Source organism: Centropristis striata, chromosome 2, assembly GCF_030273125.1.
Source record: "Centropristis striata isolate RG_2023a ecotype Rhode Island chromosome 2, C.striata_1.0, whole genome shotgun sequence".
In the NCBI taxonomy this organism is placed as follows: Eukaryota; Metazoa; Chordata; class Actinopteri; order Perciformes; family Serranidae; genus Centropristis; species Centropristis striata.
Genome location: NC_081518.1, coordinates 31,366,103 through 31,388,438, shown reverse-complemented (window position 1 = coordinate 31,388,438; position 22,336 = coordinate 31,366,103). Strand labels below are relative to the sequence as shown.

Sequence of the window (22,336 nt, the reverse complement as noted above, 5' to 3'; positions counted from 1 at the left end):
TTTAATCACTTTTACTGTTATATGAATGCTGTGGAGCGCCTCTCACATCGCTGGTTCTCGGTTTAAATGGCTGCAGCTGTAGCAGCAGATGAGATCATTCATGGTGATATAGCTCACCTAAGGCCATGGATCTTAATGAGACTGCATTATAACGGCATTACCTTTTTCATAATTAAAATGGGGAAAGTAACACAAAGAGCATTTATCTTCGGCCCTGTGGCCCTTGGCTGTAGACACAGAGTCTACTCATATACACACACATGCACATTTTCACAAAGAGTAACCAGGTTTTCATTGAACAGGGGAATTGATAGTGAAATAAACGGATGAATTTCAGGAATGTAATTGAATCCTCTGGCTTTGAGTCATGTCTGATGGATTATATTATCGTTATTGGATTATTGGCTTTGGATGGATCATCTTTTAGTAATGATGGTGTGTGTGTGTGTGTGTGTGAGGGTAATATGTGTGCAAGTCTTTGAACTGATGATACAGTGCTGCCTTCTTCTCACACTTGCTCAGTCTGTTCTCTTTCTGACAGCATCAGCAGCTCTGTGAATGAGACCGATTACTGGGAATATAAATCAACTACACAGACATGGACACACAGACATATACACATGCACGCGCACGCACGCACACACGCGCACGCACACACGCACACACGCACACAAGCATAGAGTCACTTTTCAGCAGTCAGCGAGCTGACCACTTCTTGACAGCCTGTGGTAGTCAGAACAGAAGGAAACACTATACTCATGTAGATGTGAACAAAAAAATAAAAAAGGGTTGTTCAAGTGCTCTGTCGTCACGGCAGTGGTACTGAATGAAGCCACTATGATTGAGGGAGTCCATCCGATTTGTTTAATAAAAAGAAATCAACTGGTAAATCAGTTATATCAAAATAAATGACCCATGCAGTGTTGCTTTGAACAATTATTTTGATACAGCTGATATTAGAAATTAATGTATTCTTTAACATATCTGAACAGCATTTTCAAGTCTTATCGAGGAGAGTCTTGGCATTATGCTTTAGAGAACCTTTAAAGGTTTGAAGGAATACTTCTCTCCAAAAATAATAATTTGTATATCAATTACTTTACTTACTACTACACAGTTGCACCCAGAAAAGTAAATGAAAGCTAAACCAGCTGACCTAAGCTAAACCAGCTGACCTAAGCTAAAGTTAGCCTTAAATGTGACTCAACCATCGGTCAAAAATGTTGGTTTAGGTGGTAGTAAGGGAAGATATCATATCATTAGAGACCAGGTGCAGTTTTATAGGCCAGATAAGGTAAATAATGTTAATGTTAGAAAGTGTTCTTGATGAAGAGACGACGATGATGCATAGCTTTGAGTTCTCAAAATTTCCATCATCATGGAGGCACCATGACAAAACATTGATATATAAAACACTTCTGCATTAACTGTCACTTTCAAAGCTGCTCTACTCTTCATGCGTGCATGCAAGTAAAATGCATGACTATGGAAAAGTACTGAGCATACAACTGGAAAAATTAGACCTAGATTATACTGCACAAATTGTGTGAGAGTCTGTATAGACATGTTTTGATATAGTACTGACACATTTTTGGATTCTTCATTTGCTGTGAAGAAATGCAAGAAAAATAATATATTTTTCAAGATTTCACAGCAACACTATGTGAGTGATCGATATGCAAATGATCATTTTGCAAGTGAAGTATACACCATATGAATACTATCACATTTGGTATACTAGTGCAGTGCCAGTATGGAGGTATGTATTCATATAGTGGGAGATTAAGTAGATTTTTCAATTATGGCCAAAGTGTTAATATACAAAGTGTATATTGGGTAATACATGGATGTACATTGAGATATAAAGAGACACAGAAATAGTTATTTTAAGAAAAAGAAACTTGATCATTCAACATGGTTAGACATACAGTATATAGCAGTGGCGGTCGGTGCATTTCACACTTAGGCCTTCAGTGATGTCCAACTTAGTCAATAAATACTTTTCATTTTGCCAGCATTTATAACACCAGGACTGGAGAGTAGTTAGAAACACACTTAAGCACTACTAGGCATTGCATCACCTCAGTTGTGTAGCCTACAAAATGGGCTATTATCCGGCGCATCAGCAATTAAAACATATCTGATATGCTACTGTCAAAACTTCAAAATAAAATGGTCTTTAAAATTATCTTTCCAAAAAGTTTTATTAAATGAGTCCACAAAGAATATGCAAGCTTTAACAAGATTGTACAATACATTGCAAAATCGCAGTTTAATATCAGAAAGACACTAACAAGACGGCCATACTTTGACGACAGCGACACAATAAACAAGTCTCTTTGTAAAAAAAACTTTTTCATGTCAAAACGTGACGTATCACGACTTTCTGTGACCTGTTGCTTTGAGTACAACCACACAGCTGCGCCAATGCGCCAGATTATTGACACACCGTTCACATTCCCGGGTGTGACTCTGTTGATTTGCACTGCCGTGGCTCAAACTAGTAAGTATCCATATCCAATCACAGGACGCGTAAATGTCACGTTCAACGTGAGGCCAGCTAGAGGGCCTTACTGACACAACTCGTGATCTGATTGGCTATCGCAACTATCTATCAACTGTATTTGCCCGTTCACTTACAGTGCACAGACGCCCGCATTGTTGATTCTGAAGGCCCGGGCAGATTTCATACAGCCTGGCAACATAAGATAGCTGAATTCTGATTGGATAAAAAATCTAACCTAAAAACAACAGCACTGGAAGGAGCATAATATGACATGAAGAGAATATGAATACTTTTAGATATTTAGGGAAAGAAAATTAAAAATTTAATTAACCTTTATGATAATTATGATCATGATTTCTGGTTATGTTAGGCCAGCAGAGAAGGCCTTGCTGGCCCTGACGGCCCACCACTGGTTTATAGAGACACAGATATAGGAGGGAATAAGTTTACATGCAGCACAAACAGATGGATGTGAATAATGTGAGTAAGGGTTATTAGGTGTGTTTGCACATTACATGCAGACCACTACAACGTATGCAACTCCATAGAACACTTACTTTTGATAAGGTACGCGCACCATCCAGCACATACACATTGAGCATTGATATTTGCTGGAAACTATTAGAATATTATTGGAAAATCGAACCTTGTAGCACACTTTAAAACTCAGAAAGATTGGTAGTCTACAGATGAGATGAGTCAGGTGTGGAAATCCAGAGCGAATTGGGTTACTGACCAGGTGTAGGCCTATCACACAATGGGGCGGAGCTCCCCTAAAAGACGTCCGATTAGAAACAGTGCAATGCCACAACACGTCCTACGTAAATAATGATATTTTAAAAAATGAATTCAAAAATCTTCAAAATCGAGGATGCACACCTTCGTGCCATACGCAAGCCACATACGAAATATTTGGTCAGTCTGACACACACGCACACAGAAGCTTCTTGCTTTTAGAGATAGATAGATAGATAGATAGATAGATAGATAGATAGATAGATAGATAGATAGATAGATAGATAGATAGATAGATAGATAGATAGATAGATAGATAGATAGATTTCTGCATTTCTGAACATGTTTACTATTGTTCTTGTAGTTTCTTGAACACTGTTGTGGCAAATCATGAAATGCATCTTTGTTGTGACAGTAAATCTAGACGCTCCAGGAAACAGTGAAGGAGAACAATGTGAAATTACAGTGTAGCTGACAACCGCCCCTCCATGCTATCTCTGCAACAAATCTCAACACATTTCTCTCCCCTGCATCACACGAGTCAGGCCTTTGATGTCCTCTGTTTTGGTGTAAATGTTCATGTCAGTGTGATTGTTCGGCGTGACATATGGCTTTGTTTAGGCGTGTGTTTGATCTCAGACTCCTGGCAGTCAGAGCAGGTGTGTTTGTGTGTTGGGCGGGGGATGATCATCATGTTGTGGCTCAGAGGGACAGATCTGCAGGCTCCATGTGCACATGCATGTTCAGGCACTCAAACACTTTCTTCCCTCACTCTTTTATGATGATGTTCTTTTTAATATTTCCATCTTTTTATGTTCCCTTATTTGTCATCCTGTCTATCTCTTTCAGGTAAATCCTACACCATGATTGGCCGTGATGACTCTCTCCAGACTCTGGGTATAATCCCCTGTGCCATCTCCTGGTTGTTTAAGCTCATCAACGAAAGGAAGGAAAAAACAGGAGCACGCTTCTCTGTCCGTGTCTCTGCAGTCGAGGTCAGTGCTACTGGCGAGACCTCAGTTTGAAACATTCCTTGCAGAGTTAACAGGTGCCATCACTGATACAGACACCTGGGAGAGGAAGCTAGTAACAGTCTCTTTTCTGAGTGGTAGTGGCTGTAGCTGCATAGCATGAGTTGCATGTAACTTTAGTATTTTTTTAAAGATATTTTTTGGCCATTTTCAAGGCTTTATTAATAGTGAGAGACAGAGGGGAAGACATGCGGGAAAGGGCTCCGAGTTGGACTCGAACCCGGGCCGCCCGCTCACGAGGACAATGCCTCTATGGCACGCGCTCTACCAGGTGTGCCACTGGGACACCCCAACTTTATCATTTTAAATTATTGAGTTGTCATCACAAATAATGACTTCTCTCTCGTAAGGTCTCAATAAAGGGTGGTCTCTCCCTTTAAGACTGGTCTGACTAGATTTACACTGTAAAAAAAATATTAAAAAACAGTAATGTTCCAGTAGCTGGGGCACAAGAAAATACTGGAAAATAATGGAAAAATAACCATCTCAAAAACTACAGTAATTTTCCATAATGCATTAATGCACTTTGTTACATTAATTTAATTTGTTTGGCTTTTTTAAGGTTTAATGTTGACTCTGTTGAATGTCAGCAATGAGTTTGTGTCATGTGACCGACTTTTGCCAGTGAATGAGATGGACACCACTGATCTGCAAAATCCATTTCATTCATTTGATACAGACAAATATTTGCAAGTTATGATACATTTGCAAGTGTATTTTAACATTTTTTTTTAAGTATTTTTGAAATTTTATTGATATTTTCCTGTTTTTAAAAAATGCATGAATAATAAACGGGAGAAATGAAGTAAAACAACAGAATTTCTTTTACAGTGTATCCAAAGATCCATTTGGGAAAATATATTTTCCGAAAATAGATTAGGCTTGCGTCGCTATACACGCAGCATACCATGGTATTAACATTAATGGAGCGATGCCTGTGAGCTAGTTCAGGCTGGCAACTCGAGCTGTGCTGCCATACACATGACACGCCCCACTCCTCATACATCCTCCACCTAAACACACCCTCTAACCAATCTGGCGGTCTATTTAAGATGAGAGTAAACCTCAGCTCTCCCTCTGCCTGCCAATGCTGCTGCTGCATCTGTATTGCCGCTTGCTTTCCACAGGGATTTATTACATCGCTCCTCAATACCTCATGTAACTGTCTGAGGAGTGATGAGGTCGGAGCCTAGACGCCAAATCTAATCTATGTTCATTGTCCAATAAACACATTATGCTATCATGGTTATCATACCATGTACATTTGCTTATCTTTGGTGTTAAAAATGGCTTCAAGTTATAAGGATCTAAAAAAAACCTTTTTGTTTTCATTCTTTTAAGTGTTATCCCTCCAGAATGTCAAATCAGGCCAGGGATGTAGAGTGGAGATGCCAATGGCCTCTTACCTACGTCCTACGCCCCCACTTCCAGCACTGTTGTTCTGAAAAATACCTGTATTCATCTGTCTGTCTGTGTGTCTGTGTAGGTGTGGGGCAAAGAAGAAAACCTTAAGGACTTGCTGTCTGAAGTAGCTACAGGTAGTCTACAGGATGGACAGTCACCTGGAGTCTACCTGTGTGAGGACCCCATCTGTGGCATGCAGGTGCAGACACAAACACACACATTCACAAACACATGCACACACATTTATACTGAGCTAACGATAGCATTCGTTAATGTGATGTGGCTGCTGCAGTGTGTGTATGAACAGCCTGGGGCCTTGTATCAATATGCTTTACCATTGTCTTTTAAGCCTCAGGCACTTCTCTGTTGTCTTAGTTACTGTGAGATGTGCACACTTGCACATTAACACACACCCACCTTGGAGCAGATAAAATATGAAAGCTTTAGCATGCTATTAGAGTCCCCTTTCTTCCAAAGTAGACCAGGTTCAGAAATAGCTGTTTTACTTAAAATAGGATTACAGCTTCTGACTGGCTACGTCAGGATCAAAGAAGAGCAGTCTCAAGTGCAAAAGATGAGATGACACAAACAAAAACGGAAGAATAAATAGAAATAAATATAGTTTTGTCTGTTTATATTCAAGCTTTTTTGATAATGACTTTGCTTTAAGCAGCATTTTTTAATTTTCTGACTGTTGATCAGAAACTTAATATTATCAGTATTATAATTATTGATATCGTCATTCATTTTTAGGTGGTAACTTCATATCGGTCTAAATAGTGTGTGTGGCTATGTACTGCACCAGAAACAACTGAGTGACAGAGGGTGAGCTAATGTGTGTGTGTGTGTGTGTGTGTGTGTGTGGCAGTAGTTTTATGTTGATAGGATTATAGCGTCTGATACAAGAACATCTGTGTAATCCTTAACTAATCTGACATAATCTCATCAGTAATGATATCCTGCAGTACCGCACACACACTCTCTCTCTCTTCCTCACCTCTGCCTCCCTCTATCTCCGTCTCCCATACCTGCAGACAAATTAGAAAATGCTATTATTTGAATATGACAATTAATCGCATACATGAAGAATTCTCACAGTTTTATCAGTGTTTGGACACTTCTTAGTGTGTAAACAGAGCCTTAGCTAAGATTAAACGGTACCTTCCTTCTGGCACTTGGCCATTCTTTGTATTCACACAGTTTTTCTCTTCCCACACATTTTGCAGCTCCAGAACCAGTCTGAACTGCGTGCTCCAACCCCAGAGAAGGCAGCCTGGTTTCTGGATGCAGCCATAGCAGCTCGCCACAGCAGCCAACGCCCCAACACCACCGAAGAAGAACACAGGAACTCGCACATGCTGTTTACATTACACATATACCAGTATCGCATGGAAAAGACAGGCAAAGGAGGGAGTAAGTACTGTTTGTTGGAATGTATCTATTAACAATAATACTCCTACTGCTGCACTATTCACACTGTTGTTATCACACCACACCTGCTGAGTCCTACATCTGACAATAATATCAGAATAAAAGCAACTGCAATTGTGTTTACTATTGAAATATTGCCTCTCCATGTGGAAGACACAGCAAGTAGTGAATTAACAACAGTGACAGACAGATCAATGTATTTACCTATACTCACTGTGGATAAATAGGAAGCTCACACATCAGAAATCTTGACAGTGTTGTACACATAACTGTCCAGACCTGATATAGATGCTTTGTTCAGATTAATTCACAGTCATATCACATGTGCACTCACGTCCACACCAATAACTGAGTGGTGTTGCAGACGCAGTGTACGTTTATTTTTGTGTTTGATGAAGAGAGACTGTGACAGATTTATGACCAAAATATCACTGATATAATAATGACTTTCAGTGATCATAGGGATGCATACAGTATGCATGAGCGAGAATAACACAGAAATGTTCATGTGTGTGTGCTTGTGCATGTGTGTATCCCATGCAGGCAATGAGGATGTTGGAGAGTGACATAAAAAAAAACAGCTGTGTGGCCCACATTACTACACATTTACCTGAAATGTAACTTACAGAATGATCACTACAATGCTTATTATTATTATTTATTTGCTTTATTCTATTTCACACAATTTTATATCCAAATTCTCTGTCTTTTCTCCTCCATTTTGACACATTTTCTCACTTTGCTAGTGTCAGGGGGTCGTAGTCGCCTCCATCTGCTGGACCTGGGCAGCTGTGATGTCAAAGTCCTTGGAGGAGGAGGAGCAGGAGGAGGTGGGAAAAGCAGGGAAACTTCTTCACCCAGCTCTGCCCCTCTTTGCCTTTCTCTGTCTGCCCTCGGCAACGTCATCTTGGCCCTGGTCAACGGGAGCAAGCACATCCCATACAAGTAAGGTTGTGTGTGTAAGTGTGTGTGTGAGGAGAGGAGAGGAGAAGAGAGGAGAGGAGAGGAGAGGAGAGGAATAAAGTAAGGACCTATTACTAAAATGAGGTAGAAATAAAAGAAGGGGATACAAGAGAACCAGTCAGTTAACAATTTGAAGAAGTCTGGAGAGGAGTGAAGGGTCACATGAGGAGGAGGGCAGGATGTTTTGCAGCTTGAGGAGAGGAAGAAGGAAAAGCAGATGAGAGTTGATTCAGGTTTTGGGGGACTTTATTTCATAAACAACAACAGCTGCTGTTACATATTCATCATATTCATTTTGTTGGTTAAGTGACTGGCAGTGAGAGCAATGAAGAGAGACGAGAGATAACATAGACAGAGACTGTAGCCAGGCATTAACAGTATTTAAATAAAAATCATAACGGCTGTACTAACATTAAGTATGCTCAGGCAGTATACAGTATGTACAGTAAAGGCAGCAAACTAAATGTCCTCATTTTGCCTTTCCCTTCATTTAATCCCTCTTTTCTTCCCTCCTTCCTCCCTGCTCTTCCTCTCTCCTTAAGGGCTTTGTAGCTCTGTGCTTCTCGCTGGGTTAATTTAATCAGCAGCTTTTGCATTTACATTGCAAAACACCCTGCTACCTAACACTGAGACTTCAAGCAAAGCTGTGCTGAGTCTGGCTTGGCACTGGTGACTCAGACTGTTGTCGGATCGTGAGGGGATTTGGACTGGTTTAGCAATGCATGCGGTGTTACTGCCACTTCTCTAACACCAAGGATCAACACAACAGTCTCCACAGAATCACAAATGACTGAGTGGAGACTAAGGTGGATGTCAGTGGAGACGGGTGGAGTGTGTCACTGTCAGCAGGTTATAAGCTAATAGCTGTTAATTAAAGTGTTTGACTCTTGGTGTTTTGAGCAGGTAACTCAATTATCTTCTTCTTTGTAATGTAAGAGAAAGATACGTCAGTATCATCAGTACAACGATTTAAAGGTAGCAAGCATCAGGAGACTACAGATACAAATGAAACTACAGAATTATTGAAACAAAACCAGAGTTAGCAGCAATGGCTCTGTGAGGCTGTACTGGAAGTAACCACGGTTGTGCTTTGAGCTAAACGCTAACATGCTAGCAATGACACTGTTAAGCAGGTAACCATATATTGAGCAGGAATTTATGTTGTCAACTCTCTTAGTGCAACATGTTGGCATGCTAAAATGACCTAATCAGCACTAAATACAAAGTACAGCTGGATCTGATGGGAATGGCATTAGTTTGCTGCCATGTGTTCATAAAACAAAATTTGTGCCAAATCACCTTATAAATGTTGAGATATCACTATTTGTGAGCTGCTGATTGTACTAGACACGAATTCATGGGATGGGATGGGATTAGGTTTTACCCTCAGGGCATCATGGATATCTATACCAGGTCAGATTGTTGAGAAATTTCACTAGAAACCAAAAATGTCAACCTCATGGTGGCACTAGTGGAAAAGTCACAGCATCACCAAAGTCATAGGTTTCATCATCTGGGGATCATGAAACTCTCTACACAATTTCTTGACCCGATAGTTGACATATAAGTCTGGACCAAAGAGATGGACCGACCAACTGACCAACTGCCTAACTGTGTGACAGTAACAAACTGTATGAAAGCAATGAGAAAACCAACTACCGAACATCTTAGGATGGGATCTCAACTGGTGCAACACTCACACAAGGTTTGATGATTGCACCATGCATGGTTTTGACACTATCACTATGACAAAATCTGTTCACAGACAGACAGACAGACAGACAGACAAACATAGGCGTGTTTCCACTGAGTACTTTTTGGAAAGCTGCTTAGTGTTTTGGTTACACCCACTAGTTAGTTCCCCTCGGCCTCTGTTCCCATACAGGTACTTTTGTAGCGGCTAACCAACAGAATTCGACTGTGAAGACAGACCGATTCGGCAAGCAGTGCTGCCAACTTAGCAACTTTTTGTCAATATTTTGGAAACTATTCAGACCCCTCTTTTTCAAAAGAGCGACTAGCAAATTTTTCTGGTGTTATTGGAGACTTTTGGGGACTTGTTTTACTCTTCTTAACGAGTAGCAGGCGCTGTCCCAAAGCACTCACAAGCAGCCCAGTCCTCCCGCTGCAGTCAGCAGAACAGGAGCTGTTAACCCCTCAGCGTCCAGTTTGCACCAGTCTGCAAATGAGTCACGCATGTGACACACACGTATCCAATCAGTGATGACTAGTTAGTAGCGGCTCAGTAGCAGCTCAGAAAAGTACCTAACCGAGGCAGGTACTTTCTGAGCTGCTAACCGGTGAAGTTGGCCGGATCTTGGGCAGATCCTCTCTCCCAAGCCACACCCATAGCAGCTCACTTGAAGGAAAAGTACCTAATGAAAACGTGCCTAATAAACACCTGGAAAAGTACACAAAACTGCTTGGTGGTAGTTCCTGATAGAGTAAGTGGCTCCAGGACCACATTTTGTTACACACAAACACAAATGCAGACTCACAAGATGAAAACAATACCAGCATCCCTGGCGTGGATTCTCCGTTCATTTCATCACAGTTAAAGGCTGAGTCTGTCTTCCAGTGCTTCATTATTATTGGGATAGGGTCCCATCCTGTTCTTAAAATCCCAGTCCTGTTCCAGTCCTGTTGCTAGGTAACCAGTGATTCCTTGCAAGTTGATCAGTAGAAATCATTCCAGTTGAAGAAAAAGGGGCAGACAGTCATCTGTAACCACAAAATTAACACTTTGGCTCTTGCCCAGACATGAATCCAAGCAGCTAAGTATGATGCCAGACAGACGACGTTCCAGCCACAACATGCTCATGTAGATTTAAAGGCTCTTCTCACATTCACTAAAGATCAACCTCTCTCATCAGGGACTCTCTAGCTCCTTGTCCAAAATCAGACCACTTCCATCTGGTTTTCTGTATTTCTCTCCTGGCAAAGTTCCCCTCAGACATACAGCTCCCTAAATCTTTCCATTGACAGCCCCACTCCTATACTGCCTGTCTCTCTGTTATACAAGGCTCTCCCGGGGCAGTCAGTCAGTTGTTCTGTCCTGTTTGACCATTGTAATTGTTAATATTAGCCTAGAAATTCCAGTGCACAAGTAACAAATGTTACGAGAGTAAAAGTCGCAATACCCGATTGTATGAATACTATCTAACAGGTAAAAGTTAGGAATTTAATTTTTTTTTTTAGGTATTAACATCAAAATATACTTAAAGTACCTACAGTAAAGATTCATAATCCAGAATAGTACATATTATTGGATTATATATATATATATTTCATAATCATTGCATTTATGTATTTCGATGTTGCAGCTATAAAGCTGGAGCTATTGTTTTTTAAATTACTTAATTAAATAAATTATTCCCGGTCGCAGTAATGTGCTGCCCACTGCTCCTTGCATGGTGTGTTCACTTGTGTGTAAAAAGGGATGGATTAAATGCAGAGGTTGAAGTTCCCAATTGTGTGATTAATAAAGTAATTAATCTAATCTAATTACTGCTGGGTATCTTAATCTAATACAACCCTGATAATAAAAATAGTTGGGATGCTGTATAAAACATCGCAATCATTTGCAAATTTATTTTTTTTTACACATATTTATTTGAAAACTGTAAAAAGACAATGTTTGAAGTGTAAAACTTTATTGTTAATTGTAAATGGACACTTATTCCGAATTTGATGCCTGCAAAATGTTCCAAAAAAATAACAATAACAATAACAATAACAAAACTCAGTTGAAGTTTTTGAAAATACATTTTTATTTCCTGCCCTCGTACCTTTCAGCATTAAGGGTGCCTTCACAGATGAACAAGTTGCCCATGATGCCATGGGCACAACATCCATAATTAGAAAAAACATTTCAAATGTGGACTCGTCAGACCACAGCATATTTTTGTAAGAGTCCATCTCAGATGAGCTCAGGCCCAGAGAAGTTGGCATTGTTTCTGCATGTTGGTGATATATGGCTTTCACTTTGCATTGTAGAGTCTTAACTTTTGCAGAGCTGACATTTGCACAACCTTACGTTTGTAGATGCAGCAATGAACTGTGTTTACTGACGGTTTCCTGAAGAGTAGGTGTTCCAGAGCCCATGTAAGGTCCTTCATACAAACATGTTGGTTTTTAATGAAGTGCTGCCTGAGGGGTTGAAGGGGTCACAGGTTTTCAGTCTTGCCCCTTACATGCAGAGATTTCTCTGAATTATCTGAACCTTTTAATGATGTTATTGATTATAGATGGTGAAATCCCCAAATTACTTGCAATTATGTTTAAAAAACATTGTTCTTAAACTGTTTCTGATTATTCAGCCTCATCCCGTCCTTGCTTGCTTCAGGACCTCCCCATTCATTCCCAATCATAACAGGATTACCTGTTACTAATGAACCTATTACCTGTTAATGGAGCATTCTACAACTTTCCCAGTGTATTGTTGGCCCTGTCCCAACTTTTTCTAAATGTATTGCTGACATTAAATAAACATATATTTACATAAGGTTAAGGTAAGGTAGGTAGGGAGTAGGTAAAACATTACAATTTTGTCTTTGTACAGTATTCGATTAAATATACGTCAAAAAGGATGATTAGCACATTATCGCATTCTGTTTTATTTATGCTTTGCATAGCATCCCAACTTTTTTTAAAAATAATGGTTGTACTACATCGTATCATAATTTATGAGTTGACTATATTTTGTATTTAAAATCTGAATATGCAAGGAAACTCAAGCTTTAATATAATGCAGTGGAGTAAAAAATACAATATTTGCCTTTCCAATGTAGACAGGTGGATGTATAATATAGCCTAAAATGGAAATACTCAAGTAAATTGATGTACTTACATTCCACCAATGAGTAATGGTGATCTAGGAATATAGATGTTTTTTATGATAGGCTCATTTGAACCATAGAGAGATGTTACATACAGTAGTCCTCCCTAATTTAAAAAGAAAAAGAAAAAAAGGTAATAAATCTAGCACAGGCTGAGAGGTAAGATCTAATCCCACTTCCTCAGCACTTGAATTAACATGCAAATGAATACTTCATGAGTCATGAATTTACCTACATTAATCTCTGGGAGAGATACAGAGATAGAGATGGATCGAGGGAGAGAGAAGAGAGTTTGTTGAAGCCTGAGGCAGTGAACTGAGAAAGAAGAGAGGAGAGGAGTAGAGCCTGGATGAAAAAGAGGAGGTCAAGATAGGAGTGTATACATACGTGTGTGTGTGTGTGTGTGTGTGTGTGTGTGTGTGTGTGTGTGTGTATGTGAATGTACACATACGTGTGTGAGACATGCCTGCAGGCTGTGTTTTTAGAAAAGGGGGACAGCAGCGTGAGGTATTGGGCCACAGAGGAGCTTTACTCACTGTCAGCCTGCAGGCCTCAGCACACACACATGAACACGCACACACATACACACAAAAGGCTATGAATGATTGCAGTAGCCCACCCAGGAGAAAGTCTTTTCTTAAACACACAGCCTACTTTTACTCTCCCATCTGCTAGCATAATCTCTCTGGGAGATGGATCATCTCCCAATATTAGACTACATAATATCCAGAGTGCTGCTTTTAAGACTGTTAGCCCTAGCCTGGAATAATTGCAAGAATTGTTCAATAAATATAATCAATTATTACCATTAACTTTGCATTTTGAATATTTTAGCTCATTTCTGTGAATATGTTAGCTGATTTTTGAATCATTATAATATATTAGAGCGTGACCATGAAGATCTATTAATAATCTTTTGTCATATGTCAGCCCTGCGTAGGCGTGTCCTTGAAAAATCGACAGTTTTGTCACATGTTTGAGTGACTGTGTGCATTTCCAACGTGTCTTTAGTGCTCACATCTCGCTGTACATGTGTTACTAGGGACAGCAAGCTGACCATGTTGCTAAGGGAGTCGCTAGGCAACATGAACTGCCGGACCACCATGATTGCTCACATCTCTGCCTCACCCAGAGATTTCTCAGAAACCCTTTCAACCATCCAGATTGCTTCCCGCGTCCTCCGCATGAAAAAGAAGAAAACTAAAGTCACAGTGGTGAGTTTCAATCGAACCTTAATGCTTTGTGAAATTGAGAGCTGATTTCTCTGAATGTTGTGAAACTTAAACTTTAAACTACGTTAAGTTCAAGATAAAAACAACTACAGTCAATGTTGAGATGCTTTGAACAGATGAACATGCAACTGTTGTTAACCAGTATCTGTCTCACAATGAAACATATGTCCATCACATGTAGCACCTCTCTCACCTTTCACTTTAATGCTCTCTTATGTCACATGTTTTCAGCTGAAGAAACAGGTGTGAAGGCTGTGTGCGAAGTTCTAAAAATAAAACTGAAGTCGGTAGATACCTTAAAGTGCCAGTGTGTGATAGAAATAGGAATAATTCAATTAAAAAGTTCTTATCTTAAATGTGTTACGTGGCGATGGTGCATGTCCATGATCTGTCATCCTTTCCTCTTTTCTCCATCTTCCCTGCCTCTCTCCATGTGAACTGTCAATTAAAGGCAAAAAAAAAAAAAAGTCTCGCTGTGCAATCTAAAAAGGGAATATTTTCTCTCTCACCACCTACTCTGCCTCCTCCTTGCCTGTCTCTGTTCCTCCTCAGCAATACACTTCCAGCTCCTCTGGAGGAGAGAGCTCCTGCGAGGAGGGCCGCATGCGTCGTCCGACCCATCTGCGGCCTTTCCATCACCGTGGTGACACCGACTCTGACCTTCCGTTGCTGCGACTGTCCAGCGACCCTGACGAATATTCCAGCAGTGAGCAGTCATGTGACACTGTCATCTACGTAGGCCCTAATGGGGCTGCGGTGTCAGATAGGGAGCTAACGGACAATGAGGGACCACCAGAATTTGTCCCTATTATTCCCGCTTTGCTTCGAGGTAAAACGTCGGAGCAGATCCAAACGCAGAATCAGGCAGCTGGAGCCCAGAACAAGGTAATTTAAATAAATTTACATTTAGAGTTTAAACAATCAGCTGTAATCAGACGAATGTTGTTCTGAAGTAACTTACGTCTCTGTGAATTCTGCTCCAACAGGTGCAGTCTCAGCCAGAGGACCAGCCCAGTGTTCCCTCTCAGGCCCTGCCTCAGCCCTCTCAGTCACTGCTGGGGCAGCCGCTGGCCCCCGTCCCAGAGGAAGGAGCCGAGTGCCTGAAGTGCAACACCTTTGCTGAACTGCAGGAGAGACTGGATTGCATTGATGGCAGCGAGGAGGTAAGGACAATTTTCTGTCCTTCTTTGTTGTTTTTATTAAGGTTTGACAGGGGACGGCCACATTGTTTTTTATTTTGTTTGGATCTGCTTAAAATGTTCTGCATGTACCTGCAGAACATTTTGCTTACTGTCACAGCTTGTGTTTGTGGTGGCTATCTTTCTGTTCCTTTCAACATGCATGTGCTTGTTTCAATTGAGCTACAAAAAAGTGCATTAGAAAAGGCGTTGCCTTATAATTGTTCTGCACTATGTACAGAGCTTGATTCTTACAGTGTCAGTAATGCAGGTTTCTTACTGAAGTTCTCTTAAACAATAGTGAGCTCTTATTTTGAAATTAAACTTGACAGAAATGTTGAAATTTCAATAATTGAATCGAAGTATCTATATGAAGAAGGGAGCATTTCTCCTTTTCGTCCATCACTCTGTCCTTTTGTTCAGGTGGCCAAGTTCCCTTTTGAAGAGGTTCCAGCATGCAAACAAGGTGGCAAACAAGAACTATGTCCATCTTCAGCTGCCCCAGCCTCTCCTCCCTCTTCTCCTGGCTCTGCTGCTGTGCTGGATGCAGAAACCAAAACAGGTTCATTCATTGATTACATTTACTTGACCTAAAAGTTGTATGCCAGCAACTTCAACTTTGGGAAAATAAGATTTGTCGTCAAAAAACATTCCATCCAACATCTCATAGGCTCCACATGTGCTGTAGGTGCAGTGCCGCCCTCCTCCCCCGCAGCAGCCTCCAAGAGAAGGACCAATGACCAGCAACTGCAAGAGATCAAGGAGGTTGTGGAGGAGGCAGAGCTAGCCCAGACCATGATCCACAGCCTGGCACAGGGCTCTGGTTCACCTATAGTTACTAGCACCAGAAGTGTCACAGGAAGCAGCATCATCACCTCTAACCCCCTGCAAAGGGCCAAGAGCTCCCTGCATGAAAGGTGAGGATAGGTGGTACTGTATGAAGTGTGTGAATTTATTAAGGGTAGTACTTTTCTTTGAAGATGTTGCTATTAAACTCCAATGTATGTCTCCTTTATTTTCTCTCTAAACAGCCGTGAGAGTCTGAATGTAGGCGGTAACGCTGATGGGAAGGCACGCCCACTAGGTTCACCACGACTCGGCATTGCCAGCCTGACTAAAACCTCAGACTACAGGTTGGTACAAATACAGTTCATACTTTATGTGAGGGCAATAGTGTTGACCGTAATCAGCAACAGCTGCATGTGGGCTAATAAACAGTCTAAATGTGTAAGAAGACTGGCTCCACAAAGTTTGATTCTCCTCCTTAGGCCTCCGTCCTCCCCATCCCAGCGGTGTAAAGTGTACACCCAGAAGGGCGTGATGCCGGCAACACCTCCTCTGTCCTCACACACTCTGGCTCAAGATGGCCAAGCCACAGAAGCTCTTACCTCAGACAGTAAGCATCTTTCTACATGTTTGTGCTTTAGAACTGTATTGGTATTGCTTATAAACAGTTGTTCCTGTTTTATGCTGACACCTTTACAAGGCAATAACAGAGTCTCTATAAATGTCTTGAGGCATATAAAATATAGTCACACACTGAGACACCTGTGCATAGCCCGATTTATCAGTAGTGTGTTGCCGATTTACTTGTATTCTGCATTTGCAAAATAAATTAATCACAATGCCAAATTTGTTTTTCTGCTTCTGCAGACAGTTTGGCTGCAGACAGCGGCCGATCCTCCACAGAGTCCCTGCTGTCCCGGACTTCTCCGGTGGGCATGAGCCCACAAGTCCGAGAGCCAACTCCGTCTCTGTCAGCCAGCCTGGGATCAGCTGAGACACTGTGTGACGATGACGTCCCACAGATACCCCTGGACACACTCAGGGATGGTGAGTTGCAGTAAAACATTGCTATTTTTACCCAAAGAGAGGGAGTGAGATGCAAAAATGAGTCATACAGTATGCACAGAAAGAGTATGATGACAAATATGAACAGCTAGGAAATTGCTAACATATCCACAAATGTGGTGATCATATTCTCTTCAACTTGCAGCCTCAAGACCGGCTGTATCTGTAGAAGCAGTTGGACCTCTCTCTCTTGCAGAGGGTGAACTGGTGTACACTGTTGCTCCTGGAGGTGAGGAGGACCTTGATGTTACAGCTCTCATGGAGACTCAGGGCCTGACCTGTCGTCCAACAAGCATCATCAGCTTCAAAAGTGACTGTTGCTCCATCACTGCCCTCGCCTCGGGCTCTCAATCGGTCTGTGTCATCAGTGGTACTGCGGAGGATGGAGCTGTGGAGGACTATCACATGCCTGCAGGTCCTGTAACAAACTCAACGGTTACGGACGTTGTTGCTATGGCTGAGGTGAGTGTTAAAAAGATCATTTTTAAAAGATATTTTTTAAACTAAAGCTAATATTTACACATGCATATCACACTTAGTGACTTAATTTACAAAAAATGACTAGCTGCAAATAAGCAACTTATTCAGACCATCAGGGAAAAGCAAAATCTTATTGTAACACATTTACATGTATTATGCTCAGAGTAATCACTATCAACAGCTCTTTTGCCAACAGCATGGGGTCCCTTCTTCTGCTCTTGCACTGTGCACAGGCAGGCAGTCAGCTGACACAACCACTAATCTGATGTGTGGAGAAGTCACCAATAACTTTTGGAGCTAATGCTAGCTAGCTGATTTGTATAGTGGCTGATAAGGGCAAATGTGCTACAATGGCCCAAAACCTTTCCATCGGGAAAGACTATAACCTAACCATCTTGGTTTATAAGGTCATACATCATCAGCTAACTATAGCTGTAGCTAGCTAGCTTTGTTGGCAAGTGACAATTGTTATTGAAAATTAACAGCAGACTCCTATAGTTTATTTTAGTCCAAATGAACACTGGACAACACATTATGAACTCACACTTTGTTTGTGACCAAATTGCCTATCTATATGATAATCTCAAAACTCTATGCCATGGAATTTCATGTTCTATACCAGGGTGCATGGTGAGGTTTCGCTTGCATATATGTGTCTGTCCACTAAGTATTGGGCCACTTGTAAATGTATTCTACCCACTCACAAAGAGTTTTTAAAATTATTTTCAATAATACTTCATGTGACAAAATCATCTTTTCTGCCAGAATTTGCAGAAATTGTAATGAAGATGGTAGTAGCTCTTTTGTCTTACTTGACCAGGGCCTAAATCTTATATATAACATAAATTATTGTTCTTTGGATTTCAAGATGTCTTACCGAAATGAACCGTGTCCCTCCTATAGGTGGCCATGGCCAAGTTGCGGATAGAAGGTGAAGCCTTAGCCACAGGGATGTCTAACTGTGGTTCACCCATCTCCTCCTGGATGAGTGATCTGAGCATGGGCAGTGAAGCTGACCAGTCTCTCCACAGCTTCAGTCAGTCCCAAAGCCAGCAAGGGGAGGCCCTGGCTGATCCTGAACCCAACCAGAGCCTTCTGTTGGGAGCGGAGGGGCTGGGTGGTTATGAAAGCTGTGGCAGCCCCAGAAGAGGCAGTCTGGAAGGAGAGGTGGTGCTGTCGGAGAATAGCGGCAATAAGGCAACTCCAACCAAAGACAGGCTGAGGAAACTGCCTCCCTCCATGGCTAAAACTAACATCCAGATTCTGGCAGGACCTGGTAACCTCTCTCCCTTCAAAGCCACCATCAGTGTGCACCCTTGTGTGGCTGTCAAACCCATGGTTTTACAGGAACCAGCCATTCTCTCTTCACCTACCAAGACCAGCTTAATGAAAGACCCGGGCAAATTTAATGCACCACTTTTAGCTTCTATTTCCAGTGAGATGAGCTTTGAGGACCCCTGGCTGAAGCGTGGCATGGAGGAGGGGAGGTCCAGGGAACTTGTGTTAGAAGTAAAGCCAGACCAACGGAGCTTCTGCAGGGATGGTAAGCAGGGCCGGCATGGGAAAATAATTCAGGCCGGGAATCTAACATTAGGTCAGGCCAATTCCACACATTCCCAACGAAACTTGTTTACTTTAACAGATGTTTTAACATTAGAATTGAAGTACTCTTCAATTACTTGTCAACAAAATATTTCCACAGTCCCAAAGTCAGCAGTCAGTCAGCAGTCAAAGTTTAGTCAAGTCAAGTTTATCGAATTCCTTTATAACAACAGCAATCAATGTAAATGTAATTTTGTTTATTTTACCAGCTGTTCGTGGTAACTTTGATTTTTTTTTTTAATATTCATTTCCAGAGTAAGGCATCAACAGATCATAATCTTGCTATAAATGACGGGTTAACATAAGAAGAACTTTCCTTTTTTCAAAGTAATATGTAGACAGGGTCATTTCAATTCAAATAATAAAAGATGAGTGAGTGCAGATGGTGTAGATTGTGTAGATGAAACACCATATGTTACCATATGTTGAAAATTAAGCATTCTATAAGGAGTATATCCTACTATTATAATTAAGCAGACTGTACAAACCCTGTGTAACCACTTTTTTTGAAATATTTTTGACGACAGATGTCCTGATTCACCCCCAATCCCAATCTGAGTCATTAAATATTGAGTATCAGCCGATACCGAGTCCCAATCCAATACTTCTCTTTTCCTAGATAATAAAGCTGCACTGTGCACACTTCAACTACAATAAAGTTGTTAAAATAAATCCAATGTATATGCTCAAGACTCTTACTCGACTCTTGTGATCTTATGAAGTTCTAGCTCTGAGTAATTGGAGGTATTTCCACCTGACAGAACAGAGTATATGGGGCTTTATCTACTGTTTGACAAGATAGATTTACCTCAGAAGGGAAGTTGTTTTTAAACTACTAGTGCTTAAGACCAATCAGGCCTGGTGGTAGGAAACAGTGAAATGATGTTTCAAAGTAAAAGATTAACAGAATTTTTTGATTATTTGGTCAATGTTTATTCTTCTTTGCCTTTCTTGCATCCCCAGGTGGAGATCATGGGAGCTCTAGTTCAGGTGGCGAGGTTGTGTCGTCTCCAGACTCCTTTAAGAGAGTGGTGGACGGCTGTGAGATGATCGCTGTTGTTGCCCAGGGAGAATGCCTGACTAGTATCTACAGCCCAGATATCCACCGTACTGCCAGCCTTCCCCGCGGCTGGCACCGTCTCAACCGCCACGATGGCTTGGACAATGGAATAGAGTATCGTAATCTTGGCGTCACCACCTCAACTCCCTGCAGCCCCCGTGCCACACTTGACCGCCGCGGATCAACTGGTAAACAGGGCTTTTTCTCCCACAAGAAGGGGGGGGTCCCACCTCTGCCACCTGTACGCAAATCCAGCCTCGACCAGCGGAACAGGGCAGCCAGTCCTCTCCACGGACCCAGCCATGTAGCGCTATTTATGGGCAACTCAGCAGATGATGCAGGGACCATCAGACAACGAGGCTCCAGCATCGACAGCAGCAGACTTTTCAGCGCCAAGTTGGAACAGCTTGCAAACAGAACCAACTCTCTGGGTCGAGTTCACAGCTCCCACAGTGGATCCCACCACTACGACTGCTTCTCTCTGGAGAGAGGGGGGAGTCTAAGAGGAGGAGGAGGAGGAGGAGGAGGAGGAGGATTGAGGGGGGACAGTACCATGCCTCGTACTGGGCGCAGCCTCACCCGGGCTGGATCAGTCTCTTCTCCTACTGGAAACAGCGGCAGCCCTAGTGTGAGTACCAGTCCTGGTCCAAGCAGCGCTCCGCAGTCACCAGCCAAAACCAGCGGCCAGTCAAAGATCTCTGCCGTCAGTAAGCTGCTGATGACCAGCAGTCCCAAGACCAGGAGTCTGTCTGCATCCAGCACCAAGACTCTAAGCTTCTCCACCAAGTCTTTGAGCCAGACTTCCAGCCGCAGCTCCAGCCTTCCTCCCAATGGAAAGGTACGGAGGAATACTTTGTCGCTTAAAATGAACACAGTTCTAACAACTGTACACTACATCACATAGCTACTCAGACAACTTAGTTTTTACAATGAGTGCTAGACTTTCCTCTTTGTGCACTTTCAGTATTTAGAAACACACTCATCAATAACTCAATGAAGTGATTAAAGCCAGTCATTGATCTGTTTCCTCAGCCCCAGAGCTCAGTCCAGGGTCCTCTGCAGCAGCAGGGACCCTCCCCTGCATCTTGGTCTACCCAGTCTTTAAGCCGCAGTCGAGGGGGAAGCCTAGCTGCCAAGCTGCCTCTCCGGGCTGTCAACGGTCGTATCTCAGAGCTCCTTCAGGGAAGTGCAGGCTCCCGTTCCAGGAGTCATGCCCAGGGAGGAGGCGCAGAGCCAGCAGAGGAAAGAGCAGCTGCAGGTGCAAGGTTAGTCAGTTTTACTTTATATAATTTAACAGGTAACAACTAATAACTTTCAGGTTTCTGTTTGTAGTCTGTTAGTCTGTTTGTAGCCCGAGCAGTATTGACAAGTCACATTTGAGATGGCTTTGGTTTCATGCAGGTAAACAGTCAGTGTGGAGAGCAAATGAGGTGGAATGCATTGGCTGAAATGCAACCTCAGAATCCATCAGCAACTGGCCGACCACAATTTAGCCTATTTTTATTATCTTAATTTATATATATAGAGATTATAAGAGAAATATTGTCTGGACAATCACACTGTAAACAATAACTGGTGTAAATATGATGCACAAGTAACGTGTTATGTAAAAATATCATGAATAACAGAGCTGGCGTCACAATTTCCTCATGTCTAATGTGCTAAATTGCAGTTTAACTTCCATTGGGGACTCTTTTAGCAAGTCATTCCCTCTGCTCCCAACTGTTAACTATTCATTTAAAAACCCAAAATGCCATTAAAAAAATTCCAAAAGTAGTCTTTATGGGTTTAACTCTTTTATCCTATTGTCCTGTTCTCAGTGGAGCAGGAGCAGGAGCAGGAGCAGGAGCAGGAGCAGGAGCAGGAGCAGGAGCAGGAGCAGGAGCAGGAGGCGGTGGTGGCCTGGGAGAGGAGAGGGCACCAGTGGTCCAAACACTGCCCTCTCCCTACAGCAAGATCACAGCTCCCAGAAAACCACATCGCTGCAGCAGCGGCCATGCTAGTGACAACAGGTACCAGCACAAA

General features: G+C 41.9%; 1 protein-coding gene across 1 annotated transcript in view; it reads left to right on the top strand.

Annotated features, from left to right (window-relative positions):
* The window catches only part of kif26ba (kinesin family member 26Ba), a 113,444-nt gene that overhangs the window by 78,839 nt on the left and 12,269 nt on the right, over window positions 1-22,336 (top strand). Inside the window, exons 8-24 of the mRNA XM_059348955.1 lie at window positions 4,091-4,236; window positions 5,759-5,875; window positions 6,903-7,089; window positions 7,854-8,052; window positions 13,951-14,122; window positions 14,693-15,025; window positions 15,127-15,303; window positions 15,742-15,880; window positions 16,007-16,235; window positions 16,350-16,451; window positions 16,587-16,714; window positions 16,972-17,151; window positions 17,315-17,631; window positions 18,553-19,192; window positions 20,215-21,149; window positions 21,344-21,576; window positions 22,132-22,323. Of these exons, the coding sequence (XP_059204938.1) occupies window positions 4,091-4,236; window positions 5,759-5,875; window positions 6,903-7,089; window positions 7,854-8,052; window positions 13,951-14,122; window positions 14,693-15,025; window positions 15,127-15,303; window positions 15,742-15,880; window positions 16,007-16,235; window positions 16,350-16,451; window positions 16,587-16,714; window positions 16,972-17,151; window positions 17,315-17,631; window positions 18,553-19,192; window positions 20,215-21,149; window positions 21,344-21,576; window positions 22,132-22,323 (4,426 nt within the window). The remainder of the gene's footprint in view (window positions 1-4,090; window positions 4,237-5,758; window positions 5,876-6,902; window positions 7,090-7,853; window positions 8,053-13,950; window positions 14,123-14,692; window positions 15,026-15,126; window positions 15,304-15,741; window positions 15,881-16,006; window positions 16,236-16,349; window positions 16,452-16,586; window positions 16,715-16,971; window positions 17,152-17,314; window positions 17,632-18,552; window positions 19,193-20,214; window positions 21,150-21,343; window positions 21,577-22,131; window positions 22,324-22,336) is intronic.